Source organism: Bombina bombina, chromosome 5, assembly GCF_027579735.1.
Source record: "Bombina bombina isolate aBomBom1 chromosome 5, aBomBom1.pri, whole genome shotgun sequence".
In the NCBI taxonomy this organism is placed as follows: domain Eukaryota; kingdom Metazoa; phylum Chordata; class Amphibia; order Anura; family Bombinatoridae; genus Bombina; species Bombina bombina.
In genome coordinates, this window is record NC_069503.1 from 82,827,777 (window position 1) to 82,840,067 (window position 12,291).

The 12,291-nt window shown below is 43.4% G+C and overlaps 1 protein-coding gene across 1 annotated transcript in view; it reads left to right on the forward strand.

Annotated features, from left to right (window-relative positions):
* LOC128659929 (homeobox protein orthopedia) overlaps positions 1–12,291 on the forward strand; it is a 149,410-nt gene that overhangs the window by 50,680 nt on the left and 86,439 nt on the right. Inside the window, exon 4 of the mRNA XM_053713514.1 lies at positions 8,270–8,469. Coding sequence (XP_053569489.1) covers positions 8,270–8,469 — 200 coding nt within the window. The remainder of the gene's footprint in view (positions 1–8,269; positions 8,470–12,291) is intronic.

The following is a 12,291-nucleotide window of genomic DNA, read 5'->3' on the forward strand; positions in this document are numbered from 1 at the left end:
CTGCATTTGAGGTATGTTCAGTCTATTTTTTTCTAGACAGACTGTGTTAATTCTAGAAAAGGCTGGCAATATCCCCATGAGGGAAGGGTAAGCTGTATTGAGACACTTGGTAGGAATCCCAGCTTGCATGAAGGGCTCATTAGTTACTGGTGACACTGATAGGAAAAAACTTTTTTGTTTATTTAGAAAAGATGCAAATATAACGTTTTTTGAGGGACTTTAAGGGTCATTGTGGCTTGTTTTAGGGTTATTAACCCACATGGCTAGTTTAAGAAACACTCTGTTGTGTTTCTGTTAGGCCCCAAAACATCGAGTGAGGTGGGAGGGGCCTATTTTCGCGCCTCAGTTGCGCAGTTTCTTTTCCTCAGAGACATCCAACTGCTTCTCCAGAGGTTCCTACTGTGTTTGAGGGCTGTAAAGAAGTTTTTTCCCCCCACAAATCATTCCTAAAGGGCAGGTAGGCGCCACAGCAGAGCTGTAGCAAGGTGCGGAACGTTTTTTTACCGGTTTTGACAATCCGGTTTTTACATTAAGGGGTTAATTGTTTATTTGCATAGCTGTGCAAAGTTACTAAGGCTTTATGATACTAGTGTAAAAATTTTGTTGAGTTTACTGCTTTTTTACACTGTTTTCCAGAGTTTGTGCAGCTTTTTTCTCTTAAAGGCACAGTACCGTTTTTTTCTAAGTGTTATTTGCTTTGATTAAAGTGTTTTCCAAGCTTGCTTGTTACATTACTAGCCTGTTTAACATGTCTGACACCAAGGAAAATCCTTGTTCAATGTGTTTAGAAGCCATTATGGAACCCCCTCTTAGAATGTGTCCCACTTGCACTGATATGTCTATAAACTATAAAGAACATATTTTAGCACTTAAAAATAGAGCAATAGATGATTCTCAGTCAGAAGGAAATGAGGGTTCGCCATCTAGCTCTCCCCAAGTGTCACAACCAGTAACGCCCGCACAAGTGATGCCAAGTACCTCTAGTGCGTCAAATTCATTTACTTTACAAGACATGGCCACAGTTATGAATACAACCCTCACAGAGGTTTTATCCAAACTGCCTGGTTTACAAGGAAAACGGGACAGCTCTGGGTTAAGAACAAATGCTGAGCCGTCTGACGCTTTAGTAGCCGTATCCGATATACCCTCACAATGTTCTGAAGTAGGGGTAAGGGATTTGTTATCTGAGGGAGAAATTTCTGATTCAGGAAAGACGCTCCCTCATACAGATTCTGATATGACGGCCTTTAACTTTAAGCTTGAACACCTCCGCTTATTGCTCAGGGAGGTATTAGCGACTCTAGATGATTGTGACCCTATAGTGGTCCCAGAGAAATTGTGTAAAATGAATAAATACTTAGAGGTTCCTGTTTACACTGATGTTTTTCCAGTCCCTAAGAGGATTGTGAATATTATTACTAAGGAGTGGGATAGACCAGGTATTCCGTTCACTCCCCCTCCTGTTTTTAAGAAAATGTTTCCCATATCTGACACCATGCGGGTCTCGTGGCAGACAGTTCCTAAGGTTGAGGGAGCTATTTCTACTCTGTCTAAGCGTACAACTATATCTATCGAAGACAGTTGTGCTTTCAAAGATCCTATGGATAAAAAATTAGAGGGTCTCCTGAAAATTTTTGTTCATCAAGGTTTTCTTCTCCAACCTATTGCGTGCATTGTTCCTGTAACTACTGCAGCTGCTTTCTGGTTCGAGGCTCTTCAGATGGAGACTCCATTAGAGGATATTATGGACAGAATTAAGGCCCTTAAGTTGGCTAATTCTTTCATTACAGATGCCGCTTTCCAACTGGCTAAATTAGCGGAAAATAATTCTGGTTTTGCCATTTTAGCACGCAGGGCGTTATGGCTTAAGTCCTGGTCTGCTGATGTGTCATCAAAATCTAAACTTTTGAACATCCCTTTCAAAGGAAAGACCCTATTCGGGCCTTAACTGAAAGAGATTATTTCAGACATCACTGGAGAGAAAGGCCATGCCCTCCCTCAGGATAGAACAAATAAAATGAGGACCAAACAAAATAATTTTCGTTCCTTTTGGAACTTCAAGGGTGGTTCCGCTTCAGCTTTCCCTGCTGCAAAGCAAGAGGGGAATTTTGCCCAATCAAAGTCAGTCTGGAGACCTAACCAGGCTTGGAACAAGGGTAAACAGGCCAAGAAGCCTGCAGCTGCCTCCAAGACAGCATGAAGGGGTAGCCCCCGATCCGGGACCGGATCTATTAGGGGGCAGACTCTCTCTCTTCACTCAGGCTTGGTCAAGAGATGTTCACGATTCCTGGGCTTTAGAAATTGTGTCCCAGGGATATCTTCTGGGCTTCAAAGACTCCCCTCCAAGTGGGAGATTTCACATTTCTCAATTGTCTACAAACCAAACAAAGTGAGAGGCGTTCTTACGCTGTGTAGAAGACCTACATACCATGGGAGTTATCCGCCCAGTTCCAAAAGAGGAACAAGGGCTAGGGTTTTACTCAAACCTGTTTGTGGTTCCCAAAAAGAGGGAACTTTCAGACCAATCTTGGATCTCAAAATTCTAAACAAATTCCTCAAAGTACCATCATTCAAGATGGAGACTATTCGGACTATTCTACCTCTGATCCAGGAGGGTCAATATATGACTACCGTGGACTTAAAGGATGCGTATCTACACATCCTTTTTCACAGAGATCATCAATTCCTTAGATTCACCTTTATGGACAGGCATTACCAGTTTGTGGCCCTTCCCTTCGGGTTGGCCACGGCTCCCAGAATTTTCACAAAGGTGCTAGGGTCTCTTCTGGCGGTTCTAAGACCGCGGGGCATAGCAGTGGTGTCTTATCTAGACGACATCTTAATTCAGGCGTCGACTTTCCAGCTAGCCAAGTCTCACACGGACATCGTGTTGGCTTTTCTGAGATCTCACGGGTGGAAGGTGAACATAAAAAAGAGTTCTCTTTTCCCTCTCACAAGAGTTTCCTTCCTAGGGACTCTGATAGACTCGGTAGAAATGAAAATATTTCTGACGGAGGTCAGAAAATCAAAACTCTTAACCACTTGCCGAGCTCTTTATTCCATTCCTCGGCCATCAGTGGCTCAGTGTATGAAGGTAATCAGACTCATGTAGCGGCAATGGACATAGTCCCTTTTGCCCACCTACACCTCAGACCACTTCAACTATGCATGCTCCAACAGTGGAATGGGGGTTATGCAGATTTATCTCCTCAACTGCATCTGGACCAGGAGACCAGAGATTCTCTTCTCTGGTGGTTGTCTCAGGACCACCTGTCTCAGGGTATGTGTTTCCGCAGGCCAGAGTGGCTCATATTAACGACAGATGCCAGCCTGCTAGGCTGGGGTGCAGTCTGGAACTCCCTGAAAGCACAGGGCTTATGGTCTTGGGAGGAAACTCTACTCCCGATAAACATTCTAGAACTGAGAGCGATATTCAATGCGCTTCAGGCGTGGCCTCAGCTTGCTGCGGCCAAATTCATCAGATTTCAGTCGGACAACATCACGACTGTAGCTTATATCAATCATCAAGGAGGAACACAGAGTTCTCTAGCGATGATGGAGGTAACCAAAATAATCCGATGGGCGGAGGATCACTCTTGCCATCTTTCAGCAATCCATATCCCAGGAGTAGAGAACTGGGAGGCGGATTTCCTAAGTCGTCAGACTTTTCATCCGGGGGAGTGGGAACTCCATCCGGAGGTATTTGCCCAGCTGACTCAGCTATGGGGCACACCAGAATTGTATCTGACGGCGTCCCGTCAGAATGCCAAACTTCCTTGTTACGGGTCCAGGGATCCCCAGGCGGTACTGATAGATGCTCTAGCAGTGCCTTGGCCCTTCAATCTGGCCTATGTATTTCCACCGTTTCTTCTCCTCCCACGTCTGGTTGCCAGAATCAAGCAGGAGAGAGCTTCGGTGATTCTGATAGTACCTGCGTGGCCACGCAGGACTTAGTATGCAGACCTAGTGGACATGTCATCGGTTCCACCGTGGACTCTGCCAATGAGACAGGACCTTCTAATCCAAGGTCCATTCAAGCATCCAAATCTAATTTCTCTGTGTCTGACTGCTTGGAGATTGAACGCCTGATTCTATCAAAGCGTGGTTTCTCTGAGTCGGTCATTGATACCCTGATTCAGGCTAGAAAGCCTGTCACCAGGAAGATCTATCATAAGATTTAGCGCAAATATCTTTATTGGTGTGAATCCAAAGGTTACTCATGGAGTAAGATTAGGATTCCTAGAATATTGTCCTTTCTCCAAGAAGGATTGGAGAAGGGTTTATCAGCTAGTTCCTTAAAAGGACAAATATCTGCTTTGTCTATTCTGTTACACAAATGTCTGGCAGATGTCCCAGACGTTCAAGCATTTAATCAGGCCTTGGTCAGGATCAAGCCTGTATTTAAACCTGTTGCTCCGCCATGGAGCCTAAACTTAGTTCTTAAAGTTCTTCAAGGGGTTCTGTTTAAACCTATGCATTCCATAGATATTAAGCTTCTATCTTGGAAAGTTTTGTTTTTAGTAGCTATCTCTTCGGCTTGAAGAGTTTCTGAGCTATCTGCTTTACAGTGTGATTCATGCAGATAAGGTGGTTTTGCATACCAAACCTGGGTTTCTTCCTAAGGTTGTTTCTAATAGGACTATCAATCAGGAGATTGTTGTTCCTTCACTGTGTCCTAATCCTTCATCAAAGAAGGAACGTCTGCTGCACAATCTTGATGTGGTTCATGCTTTAAAGTTCTACTTACAAACAACTAAAGATTTCCGTCAAACATCTTCATTGTTTGTTGTTTATTCTGGTAAACGGAGAGGTCAAAAGGCTACGGCTACCTCTCTTTCCTTTTGGCTGAAAAGCATCATCCGTTTGGCTTATGAGACTGCTGGCCAGCAGCCTCCTGAAATAATTACTGCTCATTCTACTAGAGCAGTGATTTCCACATGGGCTTTTAAAAATGAGGCTTCTGTTGAACAGATTTGTAAGGCGGCGACTTGGTCTTCGCTTAATACTTTTTCCAAATTTTACAAATTCGATACTTTTGCTTCTTCGGAGGCTATTTTTGGGAGAGAGGTTCTACAAGCAGTGGTGCCTTCCGTTTAAGGTACCTGTCTTGTCCCTCCCTTCATCCGTGTCCTAAAGCTTTGTTATTGGTATCCCACAAGTATGGATGAATCTGTGGACTCGATACATCTTACAAGAGAAAACATAATTTATGCTTACCTGATAAATTTATTTCTCTTGTGATGTATCGAGTCCACGGCCCGCCCTGTTTATTTAAGACAGGCATATATATTTTTATTTAAAAAACTTCAGTCACCACTGCACCCTATAGTTTCTCCTTTTTCTTCCTAGCCTTCAGTCGAATGACTGGGGGGTGGTGCTAAGGGAGGAGCTATATAGACAGCTCTGCTGTGGGTGCTCTCTTTGCCACTTCCTGTAGGGAAGGAGAATATCCCACAAGTATGGATGAATCCGTGGACTCGATACATCACAAGAGGAATAAATTTATCAGGTAAGCATAAATTATGTTTTTTCATTCTGATAAGGTGGTGTTACATACCAAACCTGGTTTTCTTCCTAAGGTTGTTTCAAATAAGAATATTAATCAGGAAATTGTGGTTCCTTCCTTGTGTCCTAATCCTTCTTCTAAGAAGAAGCGTCTGTTACTTAATTTGGACGTGGTCTGTGCCTTGAAGTTCTACTTACAGGCGACTAAGGGTTTTCGTCAATCATCTTCCTTGTTTGTCGTTTTTTCAGGGAAACGTAGGGGTCAGAAAGCTACGGCTACCTCTTTCTTTTTGGCTGAAGAGTATCATCCGTTTTGCATATGAGACTGCTGGACAACAGCCTCCTGAACGAATTACGGCTCATTCCACTAGGGCTGTGGCTTCCTCATGGGCATTCAAAAATGATGCTTCTGTTGAACAGATTTGCAAAGCTGCAACTTGGTCGTCTCTTCATACTTTTTCCAAATTCTACAAATTCAATACTTTTGCCTCGTCTGAGGCTATTTTTGGGAGGAAAGTTCTTCAAGCAGTGGTGCCTTTTGTTTAGGTTCCCTGTCTTGTCCCTCCCGTTTCATCCGTGTACTATAGCTTTGGTATTGTATCCCACAAGTAAGGATGAAATCCGTGGACTCGTATCTTGTAAAAGAAAAGGGAAATTTATTCTTACCCGATAAATTTGTTTCTTTTATGATACGATGAGTCCACGGCCCACCCTGTTTTTCTAAGACAGGTTTTTCAATTTGTTAAACTTCAGTCACATCTGCACCTTGGCTTTCCCTCTCTCTTCCTAACTTCGGTCGAATGACTGGAGTGGGAGGGAAGGGAGGAGCTATATATACAGCTCTGCTGTGGTGCTCTTTGCCTCCTCCTGCTGACCATGAGGCGATATCCCACAACTAAGGATGAAATCCGTGGACTCATCGTATCTTAAAAGAAACAAATTTATCAGGTAAGAATAAATTTCCCTTTTTTTTTTTTTTTTCTCAAAATCTTTTTATTAAGAATCCATAATACATAATAATGTGCAGTTATGCAAAGATGACAAATAACAATCATCTGGTAAGTATTACAAAGGAAAACAAATAAATACACATTGATGATTAAAAATAGGGAGAACATGCATCCTGGGCTCTCCTTTTAACCTTTTTTATAAATTTAATTTTAACAATAACCTTAATATCTCATTGCCTATAATAATATATTTATTATTTTGCCTTAACAATCCTATATTATAAAAGACAAGTGTTTGTCTGAAGCCGTCATGCGCAGTACAGACAAACACTTGGCCTTAGATTCTATTCTCGCGCACCTCGGCATAGCTGACAGCTGACAAATTGGGAGCGCGAGGTACACAGCATACAAGCAGCTGTGAGATAGGGAGCGCGAGCTACTCAACAGCTGTGAGGTCTGCTGCGTGAGAAGCGGCAACGCGCTCCCCAGACCTCACAGCTGTTTGTGGCCGACGGGAGCGTCGCGAGGGGCGTGGCCGGGCGTCGCGAGGGGCGTGGCCGGGCGGGTGTTGCCGCGATGGGGCGTGGCCCCGCGAAGACAGAGCCAGAGAGGGAGCAGGAGGGGGGGGGCAGAGAGCCAAAGAGAAGGGGGGGGGGGCAGAGAGCCAAAGAGAAGGGGGGGGGGCAGAGAGCCAAATAGAAGAGGGGGGGGGGAGAGAGCCAAAGAGAAGGGGGGGGGGGAGAGAGCCAAAGAGAAGGGGGGGAAGAGAGCTAAAGAGAAGGGGGGGAGAGCCAAAGAGAAGGGGGGGAGAGCCAAAGAGGGGGGAGAGAGAGAGAGCCAAAGAGGAAAAAGAGCCAAAAAGGAGAGAGAGCCAAAGAGGGGGGGGAGAGAGAGCCAAAGAGGGGGGGGGGGGAGAGAGCCAAAGAGGGGGGGAGAGAGAGCTAAAGGGGGGGAGAGCCAAAGAGGGGGGAGAGAGAGAGCCAAAGAGGAAAGAGAGCCAAAGAGGAGAGCAAAAGAGGGGAGAGAGCCAAAGAGGGGGGGGGGGAGCCAAAGAGGGGGGGGGGGAGCCAAAGAGGGGGGGAGAGAGCCAAAGAGGGGGGGAGAGAGCCGGGGAGGGGAGAGCAAAAGAGGGGGGGGAGCCAAAGGGATGGATGCAGATGTAGAGGCGGATTTAGTGTTGTGAAAAATGTTAGTTACAGTCTGAGGGGTAATAATTACCCCCAATTCTCTCTCCCACATTTTAATGGAACGTGGCAGATTGCCTGGTGGTAGTTGAGTAATAATATTATAGATATGTGAGAGACTGTTTAATTGGAGGTGTGGAAGCGTATAATTTTTCAATATTCGTTAGCGAATGTGTCATATTTGGATAATGTTGGTGAGTTGTTATATAATGATGTACTCTCCTATAGGAGAACCAGTTAGCAGCCCAACTATGGCCCATGTCAACCAGCTGCCCTTGTGAAATTTCCCTTTTTTTGTAAAAATAAAATGGATTGGATTGGACTTTCACTCCAATGGGAGGCTGTTTTTCTACATCTTGTTGACATAGCTTTTTTTTTTTTAAGCAAATACTACAGTATTCATATTTCAGTTGGTTATTACAACAAGGACAAACAGCTATTTCATATGACAAAGGTAAAATGGCTGTTTGTAAACTATTTAATACCTTACCGCATTACAATGCATCATTTTACCGTACAATGTCCCTTTAACACAAGGATTTTACTGAGTGAAGTCGTGTGGATTTGTCTTTAACCTTCGCATCTGATAACAGCAGAGTACTAATAAAGCTTTGTATTCTGCCCCTGTAGCGCTGTACGGAGAGGAAGACAGAAGCCAGGAAGCTGATCTGGAAGATTCCCAAAACCACAAGAAGCGAAGAAACCGAATTTACTTCTCACTAGAGCAAGTGAAGGAGCTTAAGAGACTGTTTGATGAGAACCCGTATCCGGACGCCTACGTGAGAGAAGAGCTGAGCCAGAGGCTGGGATTGCCGGAAACCAGAGTGCAGGTACGCCGGTAGCAAAGGGTTAAAGGCACTGTAAGCACAAGCACCAGGTGTAACGATGTAGCCTGAGAATAGCAGGTGTGCATTTGTTTTAGTCTTCAGCCATGTTGTAGCCTGTGTTTATCTCATCTCCTCTGCTGGGGCAGGAGCAGCTAAAAAGCAGTGTCTAGACCAAGCAAACAATGGCTCTCTGCAATGTAACAGTGATCGTCTGCACTTTCTATTCTCGCAGGAAGGGATATTAAACAGCATGAGATTGTAATATTAAAGTTTCAATTTATGTGTATTTTGTACTTGCGTCCTCTTTCTGAACCATAAAAGAACACTATAGGGTTTTATGTCCCTATTTTTATTTTTTTTAAATTCCACTGAGTTTCGATAAAATAAAGTTTAAACTTAAGTTTCCCCTTTATCTCTCCTGCTGAGGACAATTAGGGACGGATATAGGACTGTTAAAGTAATTGCTAATGGAAGTGTATTGCAAAATTGCATCTATATACCATTGAAACGCACCTACGCACTTTTCAATGGTTACCCTTCTATTCCTTAAATAGTATAGCACAGAACTACATGAACTATTCTACTACTTGTGCATCTTCAGCTGAGCACATGAATCTTAGTGCGTGTAACCATAGAAATCTGTTATAGCAGGGATTTAACGCATGTGCAGGTGCGCCCTAGAATATTGCTCTCTGTTATAACAATAATAATTATAACAGTTTATTTCAGGTCTTGCAAAATAACAAAATCTAGCATTTTTTTTTATTTGCGCTTGAGTGCGACACTCACCGTCACAAGTGCGCTACAACTCGATGCGCTATACATTACAAATATAGGGCTATAAAAGTTCCGGTTGTGTTAAAATGCTCTAGTTAAAATATTTAACCATTTGCTTGACGTACAAGATTGTGTTATCTTTTGCACGACTATGAGCAAAGAATAACTCCCCCTGCGCTATGGATTAGACACCACTTATAATCAAACCCACTGTGAGAACAAAGGTCGTCTATAGGCAAATAATAATCTAATAGCTAGTATTGTGTACCTACTAGTACTGTTGTACATAATGATAACAGAAATGGCTAGATTACTAGTGGAGCGATAATTTAACTTACTCCCCGTAAAGGTGCAAATTTGACTGTTTACGGGTGCACATTAAATAAGTCGTTGGTTAATGCTACCGTGAGCTTGTGGTAGCACTTTGTGCTAAGTGAAATTAACCAGAGTTCAGATCTCTGGTTAATTTAAAAAAATGTCCCCCAATCGCCCCCCCCCCCAAATAAAGTAGACCGTTCCTTTATCTATATTAAAAATATAGAATATGAGCATTTTTTTAAAAAATAACTGCATAAAGCAGTTATAAGGGGTTAAAGTGAGGGGATCTGGGGTGTTAGAAAAATAACGGCACTGAAAAGTGCCTTTACATAGTGGTCTATGGGGACTGTGTTAAAACTGTTAATATAGATGTATATGCTTATTATATACACATATTATTGTGTTAATACACATATAAACACATAAATATATATTCATATACATTTTAAATTTGCTGCTCAACACTGCACGACTTACCCCCTGAGCTGCACTATGTTCTTTGCCGTATCTGTCGGCATCAGAATGAGGCTCCCATTGGAGACTATGGAAGAGCGCTCTCGTGAGCGCAAAGCTTCTATGCAATGTAAACGGGAGGTTGCGCTTGCATTGTCCTTTACTTGTATTACGGAGTGGGGCACAAATATCGCGCTCGTGAAGGCACAATTTTCAGCTCCTCTTGTAATGTAGTCAATAAATTTTATTGGTACAAGTGCTTAATAACAGTGTCACATTTTACATTGATTTTAAATGGACAGTAATCTCTGTATAATTCCAAAACATTTCTTTTATGTTTCTATAGAATAACATACCAGGCAAGTCTAAATGGTTTTAAAACAGAGAAACATCCTTTTCCTTCTTAATATAAGTAGAGTCCACAGCTCCATTCCTTACTGTTGGGAAATACTAAACCTAGCCACCAGGAGGAGGCAAAGACACCCCAGCCAGTGGCTTAGATACCTCTACTACTTCCCCTATCCCCCAGTCATTCTTTGCCTTTCATCACAGGTTCCGTCCCTAAGGTGGATGGCGCTATCTCCAAGTTAGCTAAGCGTACTGCTATCCCTCTTGAGGATAGCTCGTCTTTCAGAGACAAATATAACACAAATGTGTTAAATTGGATGCTCCTATTATGTGCACAGAAGGGGTCAGTGCAATATCAAATAAAACTCTTAATAAAATACAAATATAATACATATGTGTCAATTATATGCACCTATTTAGTGCATATATAAATAATCAGTGCAATATCAAATATGGAGCTAACCACTATTGCTCCCTATAGTGAAATTTCAATCAATAATGGAGGTGTTGTATAAATGAATACACATAAACAACATAGGTTCAAACATGCAATGGAGCACTTATCAGTCCAATGATGTATCTAGGCTCCAGGAGATGATGCTGCCTCCCAGTCAGAGAGAGATATCAATGGTGTCACAGTTTTAGTGTGGTGTGAATCTGTGGCAGGCTGCTTCTTCTGGAAGTAGTTGGAATACAATCCTGCAGAATCAAAGATAAGACAAAGAAAGCAGGCGCCACAATAGTGCAGGATCAATGGTGTCAGGTAATCTCCCCACTCTAATGGCCCGTACTTACAAGAAACAAAGCACTGGATTAGTGCTGCAAATGCCTTCTGGGCTCTTACAGTCGCCCAGTAAACTGTTCCACGTTTATCCACACAGCTCCTCCAGGTTAGCTTTGTCGCTATAACGACCAATGTATGGGACTGTGAAACTCGAAAGTCGGCAAACTCCTATCCAGGCGCTCTGAGCAATCTTCCACACGTTATCCCAACTACCGCTTCCGCAGCTCTATGAGAGACGAGGAGTGCTTCACAAACCGGAAGGTTACCTCCTTAGCCTTTCTGGGGAGTACACTTGCCTTGCAATATTAACAGCCTCCTGGATTCCCACGCTGTGTAAAGTGTTCTGCGTCTCAGCAGATCCACACGCCTGACAGCAATTTCACCAGAGCTTTTGCATCGTCTTTCAGAGAGCCAATGGATAAGAAGATGCAAACTTTTCTCAGAAAAATGTTTCAGCATATGGGATATTTATTTCAACCGGCAGCGGCTGTTGCCTCGATTGCTGGAGCTGTGGCCTACTGGTGCGACTCCTTAGCGAATTTGATCGAGGTGGAGGGTCCCCTTGGTGTTATTCAAGATAGAATTAAGGCTTTGAGAATTGCTAATTCTTTTATCTGTGATGCAAACATGCAGATTATTCGCCTGAATTCTAAGATATCTGGTTTCTCAGTACAGACGTTGGGCGCTCTGGCTGAAGTCCTGGTCTGCGACATGACTTCTAAGTCTAGACTACTTTCCCTCCCCTTTAAGGGAAACATTTTATTTGGTTCAGGCCTGGACTCCATTATTTCCACAGTTACAGGGGGCAAGGGTGCCTTCCTACCACAGGATAAAAAGAACAAATCTAAAGGACAAGGATCTAATTTTCGTTCCTTTTGTTCTGAAAAGTCCCAACGTCAGCAGTCCTCCTCTAAGCCCGAGCAAACCAAAAGCACTTGGAAGCCGGCTCAATCCTGGAATAAATCCAAGCAGAACAAGAAGCCCGCCGAGAACAAGTCGGCCTGAAGGGGTGGCCCCTGATCCAGAGAAGGGGGCAGACTGTTGCTGTTTTCAGATGCTTGGTCCAGGGACATGCAGGATCCGTGGGTCCTGGAGGTCATGGGTCAGGGATATTATAGGTTTCAAATCTCATCTACCCAAGGGAA